This window comes from Oryx dammah, unplaced genomic scaffold (assembly GCF_014754425.2).
Source record: "Oryx dammah isolate SB20612 unplaced genomic scaffold, SCBI_Odam_1.1 HiC_scaffold_26, whole genome shotgun sequence".
NCBI lineage: Eukaryota > Metazoa > Chordata > Mammalia > Artiodactyla > Bovidae > Oryx > Oryx dammah.
Window position 1 is genome coordinate 2334063 of NW_024070210.1, and position 16768 is coordinate 2350830.

Sequence of the window (16768 nt, forward strand, 5' to 3'; positions counted from 1 at the left end):
TTAGTCTATCTGGGTGTGTGTGTGTGTCTGTGTCTGTGTGTGTGTGTCTGTGTGTCTGTGATGACTTAGTCTATCTGGGTGTGTGTGTGTCTGGGTGTGTGTGTGTCTGTGTGTGTATGTGTATCTATGATGACTTAGTCTATCTGGGTGTGTGTGTGTCTGTGTGTGTGTGTGTGTGTGTGTGTGTCTGTGTGTGTCTGTCTGTCTGTCTGTGATGACAGTCTATCTGGGTATGTGTGTCTGTGTCTGTGTGTGTGTGTCTGTGTGTGTGTGTCTGTGTATGTATGTGTGTCTGTGATGACTTTGGGTGTGTTTGTGTATGTGAGTGTGTGTGTGTGTGGGTGTGTGTGTATGTGTGTCTGTGATGACTTAGTCTATCTGGGTGTGTCTGTGTCTGTGTGTGTCTGTGTCTGTGTGTGTGTGTGTGTGTGTGTCTGTGATGACTTAGTCTATCTGGGTGTGTGTGTCTGTGTCTGTGTGTGTGTGTATGTATGTGTGTCTGTGATGACTTTGTCTGGGTGTGTGTGTGTGTATGTGAGTGTGTGTGTGTGTGTGTGTGTGTGTGTGTCTGTGATGACTTAGTCTATCTGGGTATGTCTGTGTCTGTGTGTGTGTGTCTGTGTCTGTGTGTGTCTGTGTGTGTCTGTGTGTCTGTGATGACTTAGTCTGTCTGGGTGTGCGTTTCTCTGTTTCCTCCGTGGGACTTGTTGGCTTTCTGGGTCTGAAGGCTGGTGACTTTCGCGGCAGCTGAGGGCCCTGGGCCGTGTCCTGCTCTGGACGGGTGCCCCGCATGTCCCCGCTCCCCCGGGCCCCGAGCCGCATTCGCGTCGGGCGCTTTGCTCCAGCCTCTCTCCTGTGTCCCCTCTCTTTATCTCTCTCCGCTGCATTTGCTATGATGTCTTTAGATCCATCTTTCAATTGACTAATTTTTTGTTTGTTTTCCACAACTCAATTGCATTGAGTTTTTTAATTTCAGGAATTATATTTTTCAGCTCTGGAAATTCTGTTTGAGGCATCCCCAAATCAACCAAGTCTGCCTGGTTTTAATAATCCAGTGTTTCTAATATTTGCCAATTCCCTCTTTTATTTTAATTTTTTTGGTACATACGTTACAGTCTTTGTCTAATTATTGCAGTATTTTCAGACTTTACAGTTCAGATTCTATGGTTGTTCTTTTTTTTTTCTGTTTTCTCTTACAGTGGCTTATTTCTTTTGTATTTAATGATTTCTTTTTTTTTAATTGTGAACCTGCATTCTTTAAAGTCTTATCTGTGAGAGGTCTTTTGGGTTTGAAGTACGTTCTTCCAAAAAGGGTTTGTGTTTCCTCTAATAGGCACCACTGGGCACTTTAAACTGAATATAGCTTGGGGTCTGTTGGTTCACACAGTAGAATTCTGGCCTCACACCCACAGGACTTCAGACTCGTGGCTTAAAACTCTCAAGGGAGGCTTTCTTGTCTCCAGTTCCATCTGGAGCTGAGGTCAGGCTGGCCTTTATCCCCCTGTCCACTGCTGATTCCCTAGGATCTCACTGAAGGCCTCATCATTCACGGGTCCCTGCGTTTCACGTGGCATTTTCACATTTATACGTTCCTAGTGGGCTACTGGGTGATTTTAGGTTATGAGCGCCTACTTGGTTCAGCTTGATATACAGGCATCCTGATGGCCTTGGCATGGGTTGCTATCTTCAGGAGAGGTTTTGCTTTGTAAACTTGTGCTGGGAGCCTGAGGAGTAATGTGTCTGAGGGCGGTTTAACCCCCCGAGGGGCCACAGCTGCCCCTTGGGGAAGCTGCCCAAGCTTCCCCCTGCAGCGCCCTCCCCACAAGTTTGGGCTCCTGTCCCAGGGCTGGAGGCCGCATTTGCTCCACAAAGCCCTGCCTTCCTTACATGCCTGCTGCTCACATTTCAGATTTTGTCTTTTTTTTTTTTTTTTAAGATTTTCATCTGTGTGTGTGTGAAGTTCTTTTGGTCTGTGTGTAAAGTTTACATGAATCTCCAAGATTCCCCTTATTTTCCAAGGAACCCAGCAATGACTAAAAACACATCGCTGTCCTTCGCCCGGGGTCTTTTGTATGGTGGCTGAAAGAATGCCTTCCGAATATCTTTTCTTCCACCAGCTGGGAACGGAAGCGTCTGGTCACCTCTCGTCCTCTGTGTCTTTCTACCTGTGGTCCATTTTGGACAAAAGCTCTGCACAGCGAGCATTGTTTCTATAATCCTCTTAACCCCACCTGCTTCTCTTCACACTTGGCAAAAGACCAGAGTTCTCAAGTAAACCCTTAAGAAGGACAACTCCGCCCTACATGCTCCCCTGCAGGTCGAAAGCCATCAGCTCCAGAGAGAACTCTAGTGCACAGGTGGGAGGGTGGGGTGACGACACGCAGAGGTGCTGTGGTAGTGGACCAAACCGTGTGCGAGTCCAGAATCAGCAGGACGGCCGTGTCTGACCAGAAGCCATCCCTGAACCTGGGGGTGGCGAGGGATACACATTCTCACCCTGCACGAATGTGACTTCTCAACTTTCATGTTGAGTATTTCCTACCGATTTGACAAGAGGATTAATACCAGGTTTTTATCTGAGATGAATAACACACGGTTCTGTGGGGTCCCAGTGAAGTCAGGTGGCTTTAATTTATGCTAACGTGATCGTCGTGAGTACCGTTTCTTAGAAAATGAAGCTGGAAAATGGCAGGCACTTCAGACGTATCCCATGTTCATTTTGATGAACGTTATTTGACGGGGTGGTTAGAAGTTCTTCCTCTTCCAACATAATACGTTCAGCCTGCCTGCTTTCTTCTTTGTAAAGTAGTTGGCGTCCTGCAATGACAGACCCGGCAGCAGGTGTCTGACACCGGTCAGTGCAGCCGGCCCACCCCACCATGAACAGCGCTGCTTCGAGTGATTAATATTTGAAGGAGCTTGTCGCTTCCTGCTGAGTTTGTGTGTTAATAAACTCTCAGAGAAAGCTAACTGTATCACGTGAGAGGAAGATGCATTTATATTTTAACCCTAGCTCCCTGAAGTTCCCTGTGTGCCCATTTTCATCCAGAGGCATCGTCAGTGTGCTGGTTTCCGTCACAGGAAGCTCCCTTCCTGGGGAGGCCGGGGACACACTGCAGTCTCCTGTTTGAGCCATCTTTGAGGACCAGCAGGGTCGCCCCGAATCAGTCACAGGGTTCCCTGAGTTTGTTCTGTCTGTCTGTCTGTCTGTGAGGTGGTGGAGTGGGGCTGGGGTTGCGGGGTGTGGATCTTGGGACCCTGCCCCGCCCCGCCTCGAATTCACGGGCTCGGGAAGTGGTTTGCTTCTTTCTTTCCCTTCGCTTCCTGTGATGCCTTTAAGAAGGTCTCCGTGCGCTGCTCTCATGCTTGCGTACATCTTTTTTTTTAAGTGTATTTGATTTACAGTGCCATGGTAATTTCTGCTGCTAAGTCGCTTCAGTCGTGTCCAATTCTGGGCAACCCCATGGACTCCAGCCCACCAGGCTCCCCCATCCGTGGGGTTTTCCAGGCGAGAGCACCGGAGTGGCTGCCATTGTCTTCCCCGGTGGTGATCACTCCTGTATAGCAAAGTGATTCATTTATACACATATATGTGTTCAGTTGCTTCAGTCCTGTCCAATTCTTTGCAACCCCGTGAACTGTATCCCACCAGGCTCCTCCATCCATGGGATTCTCCAGGCCAGAATACTGGAGTGGATCGCTACTCCCTTCTCCAGAGAATCTTCCTGACCCAGGGATCGAACCTGGGTCCCCTGCATGGCAGGCAGATTCTGGACCACTGTGCCACCTGGGAAGCCCTGTACAAGCATTTATATATTTATATATACACACATTCTTCTTTTTGCTATTCTTTTCCATTATGGCCTAGGCTTGTTTTGTCCTTGAAAGAAGGAGAGAGAAAGAAGCTCTCGGGTTCAGAACCCCGCCTCTTGTATGGACGGAGTGAGACGCAGCAGCCGCTTTCTTTCTGGTGCGTTTCTCCGTCTCTACCCGACACCCCAGACTTTTTACTTGAAAGAAGGGTCAGCCTGTGGGAAAGGAGGAAGCCCAGGGACCAGCACGTACGCCTTCACCTGGACGCACGAAGAGTTCGCCTTTTGCACCGATTGCCTTTTCCTTGACTCCTTTGCTCCCAGAATCCTCTCCCTCTCCACAGCACCGCCCTGCCCTTCCCTGGGGCCACCTCCTCAGGGAGTGTCCGAGAAGCGCCCCCCAAGTCCACGTGCTCTCCGCTTGCTCAGTGTCTCCCATGTGGGTCCCCTCCCTGCCCGGCACCATGCTAGGCCCCGAGGCCATCCCAGGGGCCAGGCCCTGCCTTGTGAGCTGACCCTCTCATGGGAACCATCACACAGTCCGTGGTGACGGTGGGAAGTGCCAGCCGTGGGGGGAATTCGGGGTGCTGACAGTTGGGGCAGTTGGGACAGGTGTACCCACGATCCCAAGATCTAGAAGCGTTTTCACTGGCAGGCGAGCCAGTGGGAAAGGGGGCCAACATGGTGCAGCAGAAAGGCCCCCCCCCCCACTGCCCAGAGCCCCTAGCCCCCGCACCCACGGCCATACGCCGTGTCCCCCACAGGCCTCCGTGCCCTCTCTCTGCCCCCTGCAGCCGTAAGTGACCCCCCTCCCTGAGTGTTCCTCCCCGATTGCCTCACTGCCGGCCCCTCCTGTGCACCAGGCAGACAGGATCCACGCCTGTCCACACAGTGTGTGGCCAAACCCCACGGAGGCATCACGGTCCTCGCTGGTCCAGACACCAGCTGGCGGTCACCCACATTCCACAGCCCCGTGAAGCAGGGCAGGGCGGGGGGTGCAGACACTGTGTCCCTTTTGCCAAAAAGAAAGCACAAGGGAGGTCCACTCCCTGCTCGGACACACGGGCATGACAGCGTACTCGGAGGTGTGACGGTCCTGTTGGGTTCTGGTGGGAACACGTAGGTGATCTGGTTACAGGGCAGATCAGAAAAGAGCAAGAGTCGGTCTGGTGGTGTAGCTGAGCGCTCGAGAGTCAGGCTTCGCTTCCCATCCCTGCTCTTCTGATGAGCTGTGCGGCTTGCTCAGACCTCGCCTCTAGCATTTATAGAATAAGGATGCTAATAGAACCACTTTATAGAGTTGAATGCAATCTCTGCAGATACAGCGAGGCGCCTGGCAGGTGGTCAGCTTAGTAGATGGTAGCTTGTTGGTGTCGCATCTGTGTAACCATGACTTGCTTCTCTGATCATCTGTGAGCATCCTTGTGAGTGTCTGGATCTCATGCCGCCTGGCCTGTCCACCCCCGGGACCCCCACCCTAGGGCCTTGCATCCTGAGGGGTGTGTGTGAGTGGATGAGCGGAGGGAGGGGCCGCAGCAGTGAGGAGCTGTCACCCGGGGCAGGTGCCTCTGTTTCCCTGAACACCAGGTTTGGCCTGCTGACCAAGACTCCGGGCGCCGCCTTAGAGGAGAGCAGGCTTTTTTCCTCGGAAGGACCCAGCCGGTGTCCCCGGCGTATCTCCACCGCGCACTGGCAGGCACGTGAAACCCGGCACAGCTTGATTCTTGCGGTTTAACAGGAGCGAGTGTGCTTCCACCGCCGTCACAGCGAGAGAGCGTTGCTTTGACGCCTCAGCCGCACGAATGGAGTGGCCGTGTCCACGGCGGGAGGTCAGCAGGGATTTCGGGCCTCAGCCTCAGGGCAGAGGCTCCTGTTGGCAGACCGCTGGCCGGGCGTCCCCACGTCTGCTCCGAGAGCTCGGGGGGGCTGCCGGGGGCTGCTCCAGGGGGTTTAACCTGTCCTCTCTCGTCCCCGCCCTGCAGGAACGGCCTCCCCGGCTGCCGCCTGCGGACTGAGAGCGAGCCGGCGTGCGGCTCCCCGGTGGTCAGCGGGGACCCCAAGGAGGACCACACCTACAGCAGCGCCAAGGCCGCCGCCGCGCGCAGCGCCTCGCCAGCCAGCGACTGCGTCTCGTCCTCCTCGGCCGACGAGCCCGACGAGTTCGCCGCCAAGGGGGGCCCGGAGGGCAGCGAGGGCAGCTGCCCGAGCCGCGAGAGCCACAGCGAGCCGGAGGAGGACGGCCGGCCGCGCGGCCCCCGGGAGGCCCCGGGCGACGGCGGCCCCGCGCCCGCGCACAAGAAGCGGCCGCCCGCGGCCAAGGCGCGGAAGGTGCCCAGCGACACGCTGCCCCTCAAAAAGAGACGCACGGAGAAGCCCCCCGAGAGCGACGACGAGGAGATGAAGGAGGCGGCGGGCTCGCTCCTGCACCTGGCGGGCATCCGGTCCTGCCTGAACAACATCACCAATCGGACGGCAAAGGGGCAGAAGGAGCAAAAGGAAACCGCGAAAAATTAACAAAAACAAGTCACTGATTTGTTTTGAACTTACGGCCATTTGGTTTCAGCATGTCAGGAGATTTCTAATGATTTGTGGCAATATCAGCAATTTATTATTTTTCTTTTCTTTTCTTTTTCCTTTGGTTTGCTTTTCTTTTTTTTTTTTTTTAAATTTGCCCCCCCCCCCTTGGTTTTGGACCCTTAAGAATTTTATGTTTAAAGGAGATTGAAGCCATAGAACTCACGTTGACACTCAGCCGTTTTACAAAAGCTTTTCATTACCTGAAGACAAAACCGAAAAAGCCAAAATGACCATTGCTTCCTCCAGCTTGTCTCAGAATCCCGCGGCTGAATCCACAGGGACGGGGCGGTCATGTCGCAGGGACACACCCAGCACTAGAAGGCACGTGTGCAAGGTCACCACCGATCAGGCCCAACCTTTAGGTTTAAGAGGTCAGGGTGTGCACCCAGCGGGGGTCAGTGAGTGAGCCCACATAAGGCAACTGAGGAGACGGGAGGACCCCTAGCTCCTCTAGGAGCAGACCCAGGCTCGTGGCACTGGGGCATCAGATGATGCCAGGAGAAGCCTTGGCGTGGCTCCACGCGTGCAGTGTGAGGTGGGAACAGGGCGGTCACCAGTCCTATGCTTCTTAACCACGAAGCCCAGTAGCATCTCCGCAGGCAAACACTGGACCGCCCTTGTCCACCGGGCCTCAGTGACTCATGAGGAGAAACTGGGTCAGTTTGTAATGATGTTGCTGATCACTGGATTCTGTTCTGTATTAAACAAAAAGCAGGTTCCACAAGCCATAAGCCTGAAGGTTGGTCCTGCTCCTACGCACCTGTACACACACACACACGCCCCACACACACGAAAGAGGGAAAAAAAAATGCAAAAAAGAAGCTATGTCTTCTTAACTGTCCAAGTGAAAATCAAGTTCCGAGAAATTACCATAGCTGCCAAGGAAATAATGGTACAAAACTTTTTCTGTCTGTCAAAATCATTTGATCCAAGTGAAAACAAAAAGCTTCGGACCTGCCATTAGTATTGTGTATTTTTAAAAGATGAAAGGCACATTGATGGACAAACTAAAGTAAAACATGGCAAAAAAAGAAAGAAAGAAAAACAAAACTCCTATACTGCCCTCAAAATGGAGTTTGCAATTAACGTCAGTCAGTATTCATCTTTGCAAAAATCGAAATGATTTCCACATTCAGCCGTGTAGCCAGCAGAAATTTCTGATCCACAATGCATGGAATTCCTTTGAAAAAAGAAAAAAAAAAAATCACAAAAACACAAACTTTTTTTAATTCAAAAATAACAAAGTTCTTGTAAGGTAAATACTGTATTTAGCATGAAGCATGAATTATTTTCATATAAATATAGAAAATAGAGAAAAGGCTATGCCCCTAATTTTTAAGCCCTTAGGCTTAGAGGTTCTTTTGGTTTTCTTCTTTTTTCCTTTTTTTTTTCCCCTTTCATTTATTTTTTTTTTCCTTTTTCTTTTTTTCCTTTTTTCCAATTATTTTGTTTTGGTTTTTTGAAGCAGGTGTTTAAGGTTTAACCTTCTTCAGGGACAAATTCTGACTGTTGGGGAGCTTACTCTGCAATACAAAAATCTCTTCATGTTCTGGTAGGGCCTGGATGGCGGCACTCTGTATTGCCTTGTCTGCACTTCAGCCCCCGGCCCCTCTGATTCTCTGTTGAAAAGTGTGTCCTTTCTCTCTGTCTGTGCATGTTTACCGTGACGCAATAATCTGAGGGCAAACTGAGTCGTGAGTGTGTATGATAGAATCAAGAGCATTATGGGACGCTGACTTGAGAAAACCAGGACTGAGATTTGGTTTCTAGGGAAAACAGGCAGTGAATGATTATGCAAATTCGCCAGGAGAAGGGGAAGCACACGACTGGGCCTTACCGGATGAGGGTGTGAGTTAGGGTAGCCGTGATGGAGAGAGTGCCGCGGGCCTGGGAAGGCCCAGCCCCCAGACGTTCCCCCGACGCCGGTCGCGGCGTCCCCACCGCCTGGGTGCTCGATCCCACCTGGAGCGAAGCCCACCTCGACTGTGGGCGCGGCGTCCAGACCACCAGGTGACGCGCAGCCCGGAAGAAGCTCCTGTTACCTTCGCCTGAAAGAGAGGAGTTAGGGAGATCAGAGGAACCTCTGAGAGAGTGTGACCTTCCGCCCACACGGAAGGGGATCTTCAAGCATAAAGACACCTGCGCTCAAGATAGGATGGTGGGGGAGAGGAGGGGGCTGGGGTGATCCTCACTGTTTGAAACAGGCCGCGGTGGGCCGTGGCGGAGCCCTCCGCCCGCCCCGGGCACGGCCCGCAGCTCCAGCGGCCCGGACGGCAGGAGAAATTAACCCGCGCGTCCTCTGCCTCTGGGCTGCTGATGAGAGGAGCTGAAAAAAGGATCTACAGCCCTGCGCAGGTCAGCCTCACTACTGAACCTGCGTGCACCCAGCGCGCTTGTGCTGGGCGTAGAGAGATGGGGGTAAGGATGTCTTTTCGAAGCGCTCCGTACCCTCCATCTCCCCAGACCAACGTCTGACACCCCAAAAGCCATTCGCAGCTGCGGGACCCCGGGCGGTACTTGGTGGTGTCCCCTCACCAAGCCCCCCTCAGCCCCCCAACCCTCCCAGATCCAGACTTCCCTCCCGAAAGGCAGAGACAAACATCCAGGTCTGTTTTTCTGGCGGGGGTTCCTTCCGATGGCGACCCCCACCGGTGGGCTGTCTCCCCTCATTTCCTTTTTTCTAAAGGAGCAAAGGCCTCTTTTAGAAAATAATAAAATGCAATGTGTGTGATTTACTTTTCTGATCTCTTTGAGAAATAGAGAAATATCTTATAAAAGTGTGTTCTTAACTCCAGAACCACTCTTTTTGCATAAATACCTCATCGGGCAGCTTTCTAAGTGTTATTTCCTGCGTCTCCTGCAGTCCCTAACGCAGGAGCCGCTGGGAGACCTAGGGGAAACTTTAGTGAGGGTACTTTTTTCTATTTTTCTTCTGTTTTTGGAGGCATACACATTATGCATAACCAAAACAATGGCTCAATTGTGTTTAACTTTGTATTTTGATTGTTGAGAAAAAAAAAAAAAGTATCAATGTGTATGTGGCCGTTCATAGTGACTTCATTGCGGAATGAGGTTGTCCATGTCCTTGCCAAGCCCGGGGGCAGAAGACACCCTCTCTCACCCCCTCCTCCAAGAGCAGTAGAGAATTTAAGCACAAGCCTATTTGTGAAAGAGTGTTTTGCTCAAGTGTCATTCACTCTAGTCTTGGAATTTCTTCCCAAACATCAGGTGTTCTTTTAGCTTCCAAACTACCCTGTGTACTCATTTATTTAGTCTTGACAAAGATCGCCTGAGCACCGTTCCAGGGGTGTGGTGTTTTCGCTTTGATTTCTCCTGCTGGGAGGAACGGCATTTCGCGTGTCATTCCAGTATCTCACATACGCGCGTGGGGTGGGGGGTGGGGGTCAGTGGGGAACTATAGCAATATTTGAAGATGCTTTGGGGAGACAACCGTGAACACGTCCGCACCGTGACATCCGCATTTACTTGTCGGTCCTAGGACACATTTAAGAAACGGAGACTATGCTCTTTCTTCTTAAATACGATACCCATGGAAAGTTATTTTCATGCTACTGCAGTTGTCTCTTATCTTTACCTAGTACTTTGTGGAAAGGGTCTGCATCATGGATTTTCCCAGCCTTATGATATACCCTAAGCTCCTATTTCCCTCCCCCCTCTCTAAGCAGTATATATATATGTATATATATACACACATGTTCAAGAGTTGTCTGGTCAAATTGTCTATCTGAAACTAAAGTGAACCCACCCCACCAACAATGGTTGGAAAAAACCCTGGCCAAAACAGCTGTGGCAGATGTTAGTCTTGGGGCTGCGTTTTTCAGGACTGTGGGAAGCTTCTCCCAAGAGCTGTTTTGTTTTTTTTCCCTGGGAGAGGCACAGGGTGTCTGGCCCTGGCTGGGCGAGGCCTTGAATACCACATCTCACCTGGGGGGCCCGCTTCGGGCTGTGGGCTTTAGGGTGAAGACCTTCCAGGTGGCCTTTGTCCAGCTCAGTCCTGGGGCCCAAATGCTACCAGCCCCCCACCTCAGTGACCTCCGCCCCGCACTCCACACATGTGGGCCCCCAGCGTCTCATCCAAGAGCTCTCAGAGAGGGAATCAGAGTTCTGTACAACTGACCTGCATGGGAGGGTTTTCCATATGGGATTGGATTCAACTCAATGTGACTTCCCTTTCCCTTTAAACTTGATTCAGATTGGGACTCGTTTCTTTCTGCTGGATCACAGCTGCCCAGATGTTGCCATTTTCTTTTTTATATTTCTGTAGAGTATTTTTCTTTCATCTTCAAGATTTTTTTTTTTTTTTTTTTTTTTTTTGCCACCAAAAGAACACATTTGAGCTCCGTGTCCCCTCTCGATCGTGACTTAACCAGTGTTGACAGTTCAGTCCTTCGTGACGTAGGTCCCAGCTCGAGTACTATATCAAACACTGTTATGCACATAACGCAGCACTGTGATCTAATTTAATACTTTTTTATTATTTATACTACTATATATAATATACATCAACACTTTTGCTATATAACCTAAGTGATAACCCTCTTTTTAGTTACCTGCCAAAACTCGGGACTTTGGTTTATATTGCAGTTAACACAGTTACAAAGTTGGAATGGTGTCTTTTTTTTTTCTTCGTTGTAATGGAATGTGTAAATCAAAGTATATCCGTTGTGTGGTGTTCCCGTCCCTGGAGCCCCGTGAGGATGTCCACAGGGCGTGCAGTGTTCTGTGTAGACCCGCCTGCCTTTGTGAACCCATCTGTCACCCCCACTTCCTTGGAGAGAGCGGGGCGATGGTGGCCAACTGCTCTCTCTGCCCCCTACTGGTTATTCTTGAATTAAGCACAGACTCCGTTGCTTTATCATGAATAATGTGTGTGACCTTACAATTCTTCCACAGTTCAGCAAACAAGTGCTAGCGTCACTGACCAAAAATTAAGGAAGGAAAATCCGATGTTTCAAACGATCCACCTTTTAACGGCCGAAACCAACGCGTCTATGGTGCTGCGTTCTGCTGTCTGTCCTACTTTTGAAATCAGACCTGGGTGAAAGATCACTTCTGACTTAACTGTGATCGTGCTCACAAGTACCCTTCCTGTTCGTTTTGTTAGCGCTGAAATCAAGACTATTTATTTGGAATAGATACAAGCAGTGTTTTCCACTTCCTTTGCAACAGTTGAGAACAGCCTTCCCTACTTTTTGCAAAGAGTTAATTAATATTCCATATTGGATTCGCAAAGACTTCGATATGGTGTATCTAGCAAACCCAGAAATTGTCTTTCATCCTTTCCTGACTGTGGCCTGAGTTCCCAGCCCCTCCCTTTTGTTAGATGAAACTCGTAGCACAAGTTCAATTATTTAAACGTGCAGCATTGCTTGAGTGTGTGTGTCGGGCCATCGACACTTCAGTAGCCCGCTGTCATTCACACTCACTACTCACACTGCCACGGCGACAATGTGGAGGAAGCAAGTATCCGTGTGTGTCTGGGAAGCATTATACACTTGTACATTTTTTTATACTCTGATTCTGTACCATTTCTGAGTTCTGTTTTTGTTTTACAGAAAAATAAATAACAGTGATAAAGCAATCAGAAGACAAGAGGTTTACTCTCAATACTTGGGGTCGTCTGACCTCTGGCCAATAGACCTCCATGGCCAAATTTATTCACTTAGAGTAATAAGTTTTCAAAAGCCAATTTTCGTCGGTGTTTTTTTCTGTATGAAACTGCCAATATCATGAACAGAAAGGGAGAACCGTAAAGGAGAAAGTGGCGTTCGGTCGCGTTTGTGTTGCCTAGAGGAAGCGTGGAAGCAGGCACAGCCCGCCCACCTTGAGGGACCTGACGGTGTTGCTTTGGAGGCATCCATCCATACTTGCATTTCGCACCCTTCGTATGTAATCATATTGCCAAAGACAAACTATTTCACCATTTATTGTAAATAACACTTTCCCCCAGACCTTCCATAAAGTTTCTGTGATGTATTGTCTTCCAGTTGCAATAAAGATGACTGAGATGCATCAACTGAGGCAGCGCCGCGTCGTGGTGTGTGCGCTGCGTCTCCGCATCCGCGCTCGCGCGCGCTCCAGGCGGGCTGTGCCGTTCTTTTCGCCGCTTGGCCCAGAGCCGCCGCAGCACTTGGCCGAGCCTTTCGCGTTGTGCTCGGCCACGCCCTGCCACGCTCTGGGCAACCCCATGGACTGTAGCCCGCCAGGCTCTTCTGTCCATGGACTTTTCCAGGCGGGAATACTGAAGTGGGCTGCCGTTTTCTACTCCAGGCGATCTTCCTGACCCGGGGGTCAAACCCACGGCTCCTGAATTGGCAGGCGGGTTCTTCGCCACCACACCGCCTGGGAAGCCCAGCCTCTTCTCCTTTTCAGCAGAAAACCACACAGCTTTTGCAAACACACAGATTTGCAGCCGAAGGCCGAGCTCACCTGTGGGTCTCGGGACGTCTAGGTGTGACCTAAACAGTCACGGGACAGCAGGCCTCCCACCGTGAACTTGTGGTCAGACAGACAGACTGTGCCTTTCATTTGGAAGTTGTCAGGCAATACACTAAAGTTGTTCAGTGGGGCTGGAGCCTGTCAGCCTATCCCAGGTCCTTAGGGCTTCTGCAGATAAGTTGCCAAACCCTGAGACTCGGACCTTGAGGGCCTCCGCGAGGGAGCTGGGTGGGAGGAGAGCGGCTGGGACGAATCCAGGGCCAGGGCGCCAGGACCCGTGCTGGAGGAGAGGAAGGGGCGAGCTTGCAGAGCGCTGCTCCCTCTCTGATGGTTTCGCTAGTGGGCTGTGTTAACCCGTAGATCTCAGAGCAGCGCTGGTCCTGGCAGACCCCCACCGCCTGCAGCTGGGCTCCGCACGCACGGGTCTTGTAGGTGCCCAGGCTGTCCCTTCTGTGCTCAAGGCATTACTGGAAGGTCACTTCAAGCAGGGCCTGCTGGGCTGGATTCCCAAAAAGCTTCTCAAACTGTCACCCCAGGATCCAGTGGGTTTGCCAAGGTTCCAGCCTGGTCCCCTTGCATTGTTTTTCCACCTTTGGAGCGGTGGTGTTCCCTCCTGGATGAAAAATCTTCCACATTGATTGGGAGGGAAAGCAGAAAGTCATTTGGATCAAAGCTGATGAACTCTGGGTAGTTGCCCAAGTCAGGTAAGGCTTAATACCAAAGTGTGGCCACCCACCGTCAAATGCCCATACCAGACATTCCATGAGTGAGTCTCAAGGTGTCTGCAGACAAGATGCCCAGATAGGTTATCAGAATACCTGAGGGAACTCTGTCAAGATGACAGACGAGGACGTGCATGCTCAGTCATGTCCAGTTCTTTGCAAGCCCCTAGACTAGCCGCCAGGCTTCTCTGTCCACGGAGTTTTCCAGGCAAGCATACTGAAGTGGGTTGCCATTTCCTCCTCCAGGGGATCTTCCCGACCCAGGGATCGAACCTGAGTCTGTGGCGTCCCTGCATTGGCAGGCAGCTTCTGATGACACCTCCAAAATTCAGTTCTGACCTCCGGGGGACGTTGACCATTCCACAAAAGAGAGGGGAAAAAATCTGGTAGGTGTTGCTTACCTGCAGTGAAGACCCCAGTGGGGTCTATTATAAGACGGTATAAGTGGGAGAGGAGATAGGTAAAAAACTGCCGCGAAGTCAAATTCACTGTATTGGGTGTTGCACAGTGCTTTTGTTCTTTTCTTTTAATTCAAGAAGCATTCAGGGACTTCCCTGGTAACCCAGCGGTAAAGAATCCACCTGCCAGTGTAGGGGACACGGGTTTGATCCCTGGTTTGGGAAGATCCCACAGCTACTGAAGCGGGCACACTGCAGAGCCCGTGCTTCACAACAGGAGAGGCCACCGTAGTGAGAAGCCTGAGCGCCGCGGCTGGAGGAGCCCTTGCTCATCCTGAGCAGTGGAGGCCAGCGCGCGGCAGCCCAGACCTGGCACAGCCAAAAATAAATGAGCAAACAGAATGTAAAAAACCAGAAGGTGCATTCGTTCAGCACCCACTCTATCCCAGTGGCCGCTGGACCACAAAGACAAGGAGGGCCCGTCCGGCGGGACGTAAAGCTACAGAAGGGAAGCTGAGCTGCTGAGAAGGGTACGCGCTCAGGTGCTTAGAAGGCCCCAGGCGAGCTGGGGCCCGTCTTCCTGGAGAAGAGCTTCCCGAGGGCTCAGCAGCGATGGTCTCGCTGCAGCCAGTCCAGGGTCTCGCTGGGTGGCTGGCCTGAGAGGACGGCACCAGGTCTGTCTGAGCTGCTGCTGCGCGTGCTCTGCACCCCATTCCCTGGTGTTCCCCTGCCCCTCCGTCTGTGTCCCCTGCCCCCATCAAAGTGGGGCCACAGCCGCTGCTTTCCTCTTCCCTGAAAAGAGGGAGGCAAAGGAATGACCGGTGTTTTCATTGTATTAATGTTAAAAGCAGCTTGGCCAAAGGGTGAAGAGAGAAGAAATCAAAAGTACTCCTGAAGCTTACATTTGGAAGTGACTTTCATCCCATGGTTTAATAGCAGCATTTGGGATTCGGTGCTATGCACTGGGGAACTGTATCTCTAATGTCCTGGGTTTCCTTTGAGCAAAAACTATACAAGGTTCTGGACTCTGCCTTGGGGATGTAGTTATTTGCTGGAGAGATGCCTTATTTGCATATTTAAGTAGCATGCAAGTTCTCCTCTAACCTTTAGGTAATCTAGATGTGACCTCTTTCTGCTCTTTAAAACTTCTTCCTGGACAATTGAAAATGGATTGTCTTTGGAAAAGACCAGCATCACTGTCCTCAAAGCTGTGTGAGTCCTCAGAGCAGTGACAGGACGCCTCAGCCCCGCCCCAGGTAGCTCAGGGCCCACAAAGGTGCTTCAGTGCCTGAGCGCGTCCAGGCTGCCCGGATGCGTGAGCGGGCGGTGCCAGGCCCCCTGCAGGCCCTCCTCACCTCCTTTTCACTGTTCTGCCTGTGAAAGGAAGGCTTTTGCACTAAGAAACCGTCATCCTTCTAGAAAATTCCAAACAGATGAGAGCAATTTCAGAGGCAGGCTGGTGTGATTAGAAGGCTTCTGTTTATCATCTGAAAGCTCACATCTGTCACCCTGCTTCTCAGGTCCCCTAGGAATTAAATGGTCCTCTAAGCGCCCGCATGCACGCTCTGTCCCTTCACTCGTATCTGACTCTGCAGCCCTATGGACAGGCCGCCCGCCAGGCGCCTCTGTCCGTGGGAGTCTCCAGGCAAGAATACCGGAGTGGGCTGTTACGCCCTCCTCCAGGGAATCTTCCCGACCCAGGGATCAAACCCAGGTCTCTCTCGCCTCCTGCACTGCAGGCGGATTCTTTTACCCACTGAGCCACCTGGGAAACCCCGCTGAAAGTGCACAGACATAAATGTGTGTTGACCATTTTTAAATCATTAGGATAAAAACCAGGGATTCAGGAACTTGCCAAGGACTGTTTTTTAAAAGACTCAGACATAAGCGAACAAATCAGTTTATTCGATGCCCACCTCTTCCTTTTGTTTTGTGTGAATAAAACTTTCCAGTAGAGTGCTATAAATAATACTCATAGCAATAGTATCTTGATCTGAAACCATTCAGGGGCGTTTGGGGATGGTCTCCTGACGTTTTATGTTACTCCCTAATAAAGTACCACGGAACAGATGATCACATCTCCTTCAAGAAGCGACAGTTTATTTGAGAAGGATCGAGGAATTCTATTTTTTCTCATGTGTTACTCATCTAAAAACTGATTTCTAAAAATGGGTAACATGGAAGAAGCACTGTGTGATGAGGGAAATCTGAAACCAAGACAGTGGCTGGCGCCTTAAACCCCCCTGGGGTGCAGCTTCTTCGTGAAATGGCCCCACTCTAGTCATGCCATAAGACTGAAAAGGACATTAGGGATCGTTAGGTCCAAACTCCCTGTTTTACAGACCCAGCAGCTGAAGTACAGACAGATGAAGGGACTCGCCCAAGGTGCCGCAGCTGGCTCGGGGCAGACCTGGGCTCGAGTGGACCGTATCCATCTGTCCGATGTGTGGTCATTGTCGTCACATCTGTAGGATTTCACTGCTGGCGGTTCCTCAGAGGGACACACTTAATATGACGTCCTCTGCAGCTTCCCTATAGCCATAGCAAAAAAGCCTACCCCTGTAGGTGATCCGTGGCGCTCTATCGAGCGGGAGGCCTGTCATCTTCAACTGTTACGTTTCCGTTTCACTGTTCACATTGCTTTGCCTGCATGCTCAGTTGCGCAGTTGTATCTCTCTGTGACCCGACGGACTGCAGCCCGCCAGGCTCCTCTGTTCACGGAATTTTCTAGGCAAGAATACTGGAGCAGGTTGCCATTTCCTGCTCCAGGGGCTCTTCCTGACCCAGGGATCGAACCCGA

At 51.1% G+C, this 16768-nt stretch overlaps 1 protein-coding gene across 6 annotated transcripts in view; it reads left to right on the plus strand.

Annotated features, from left to right (window-relative positions):
* FOXN3 (forkhead box N3) overlaps positions 1-12430 on the plus strand; it is a 440728-nt gene extending 428298 nt beyond the window's left edge. For all 6 annotated transcript variants that reach the window (XM_040227481.1, XM_040227484.1, XM_040227485.1 and 3 more), the window contains one exon: positions 5795-12430. In XM_040227481.1, coding sequence (XP_040083415.1) covers positions 5795-6326 — 532 coding nt within the window. In that variant the 3' untranslated portion in view covers positions 6327-12430. The remainder of the gene's footprint in view (positions 1-5794) is intronic.
* The last annotated feature ends 4338 nt before the right edge of the window (positions 12431-16768 follow it).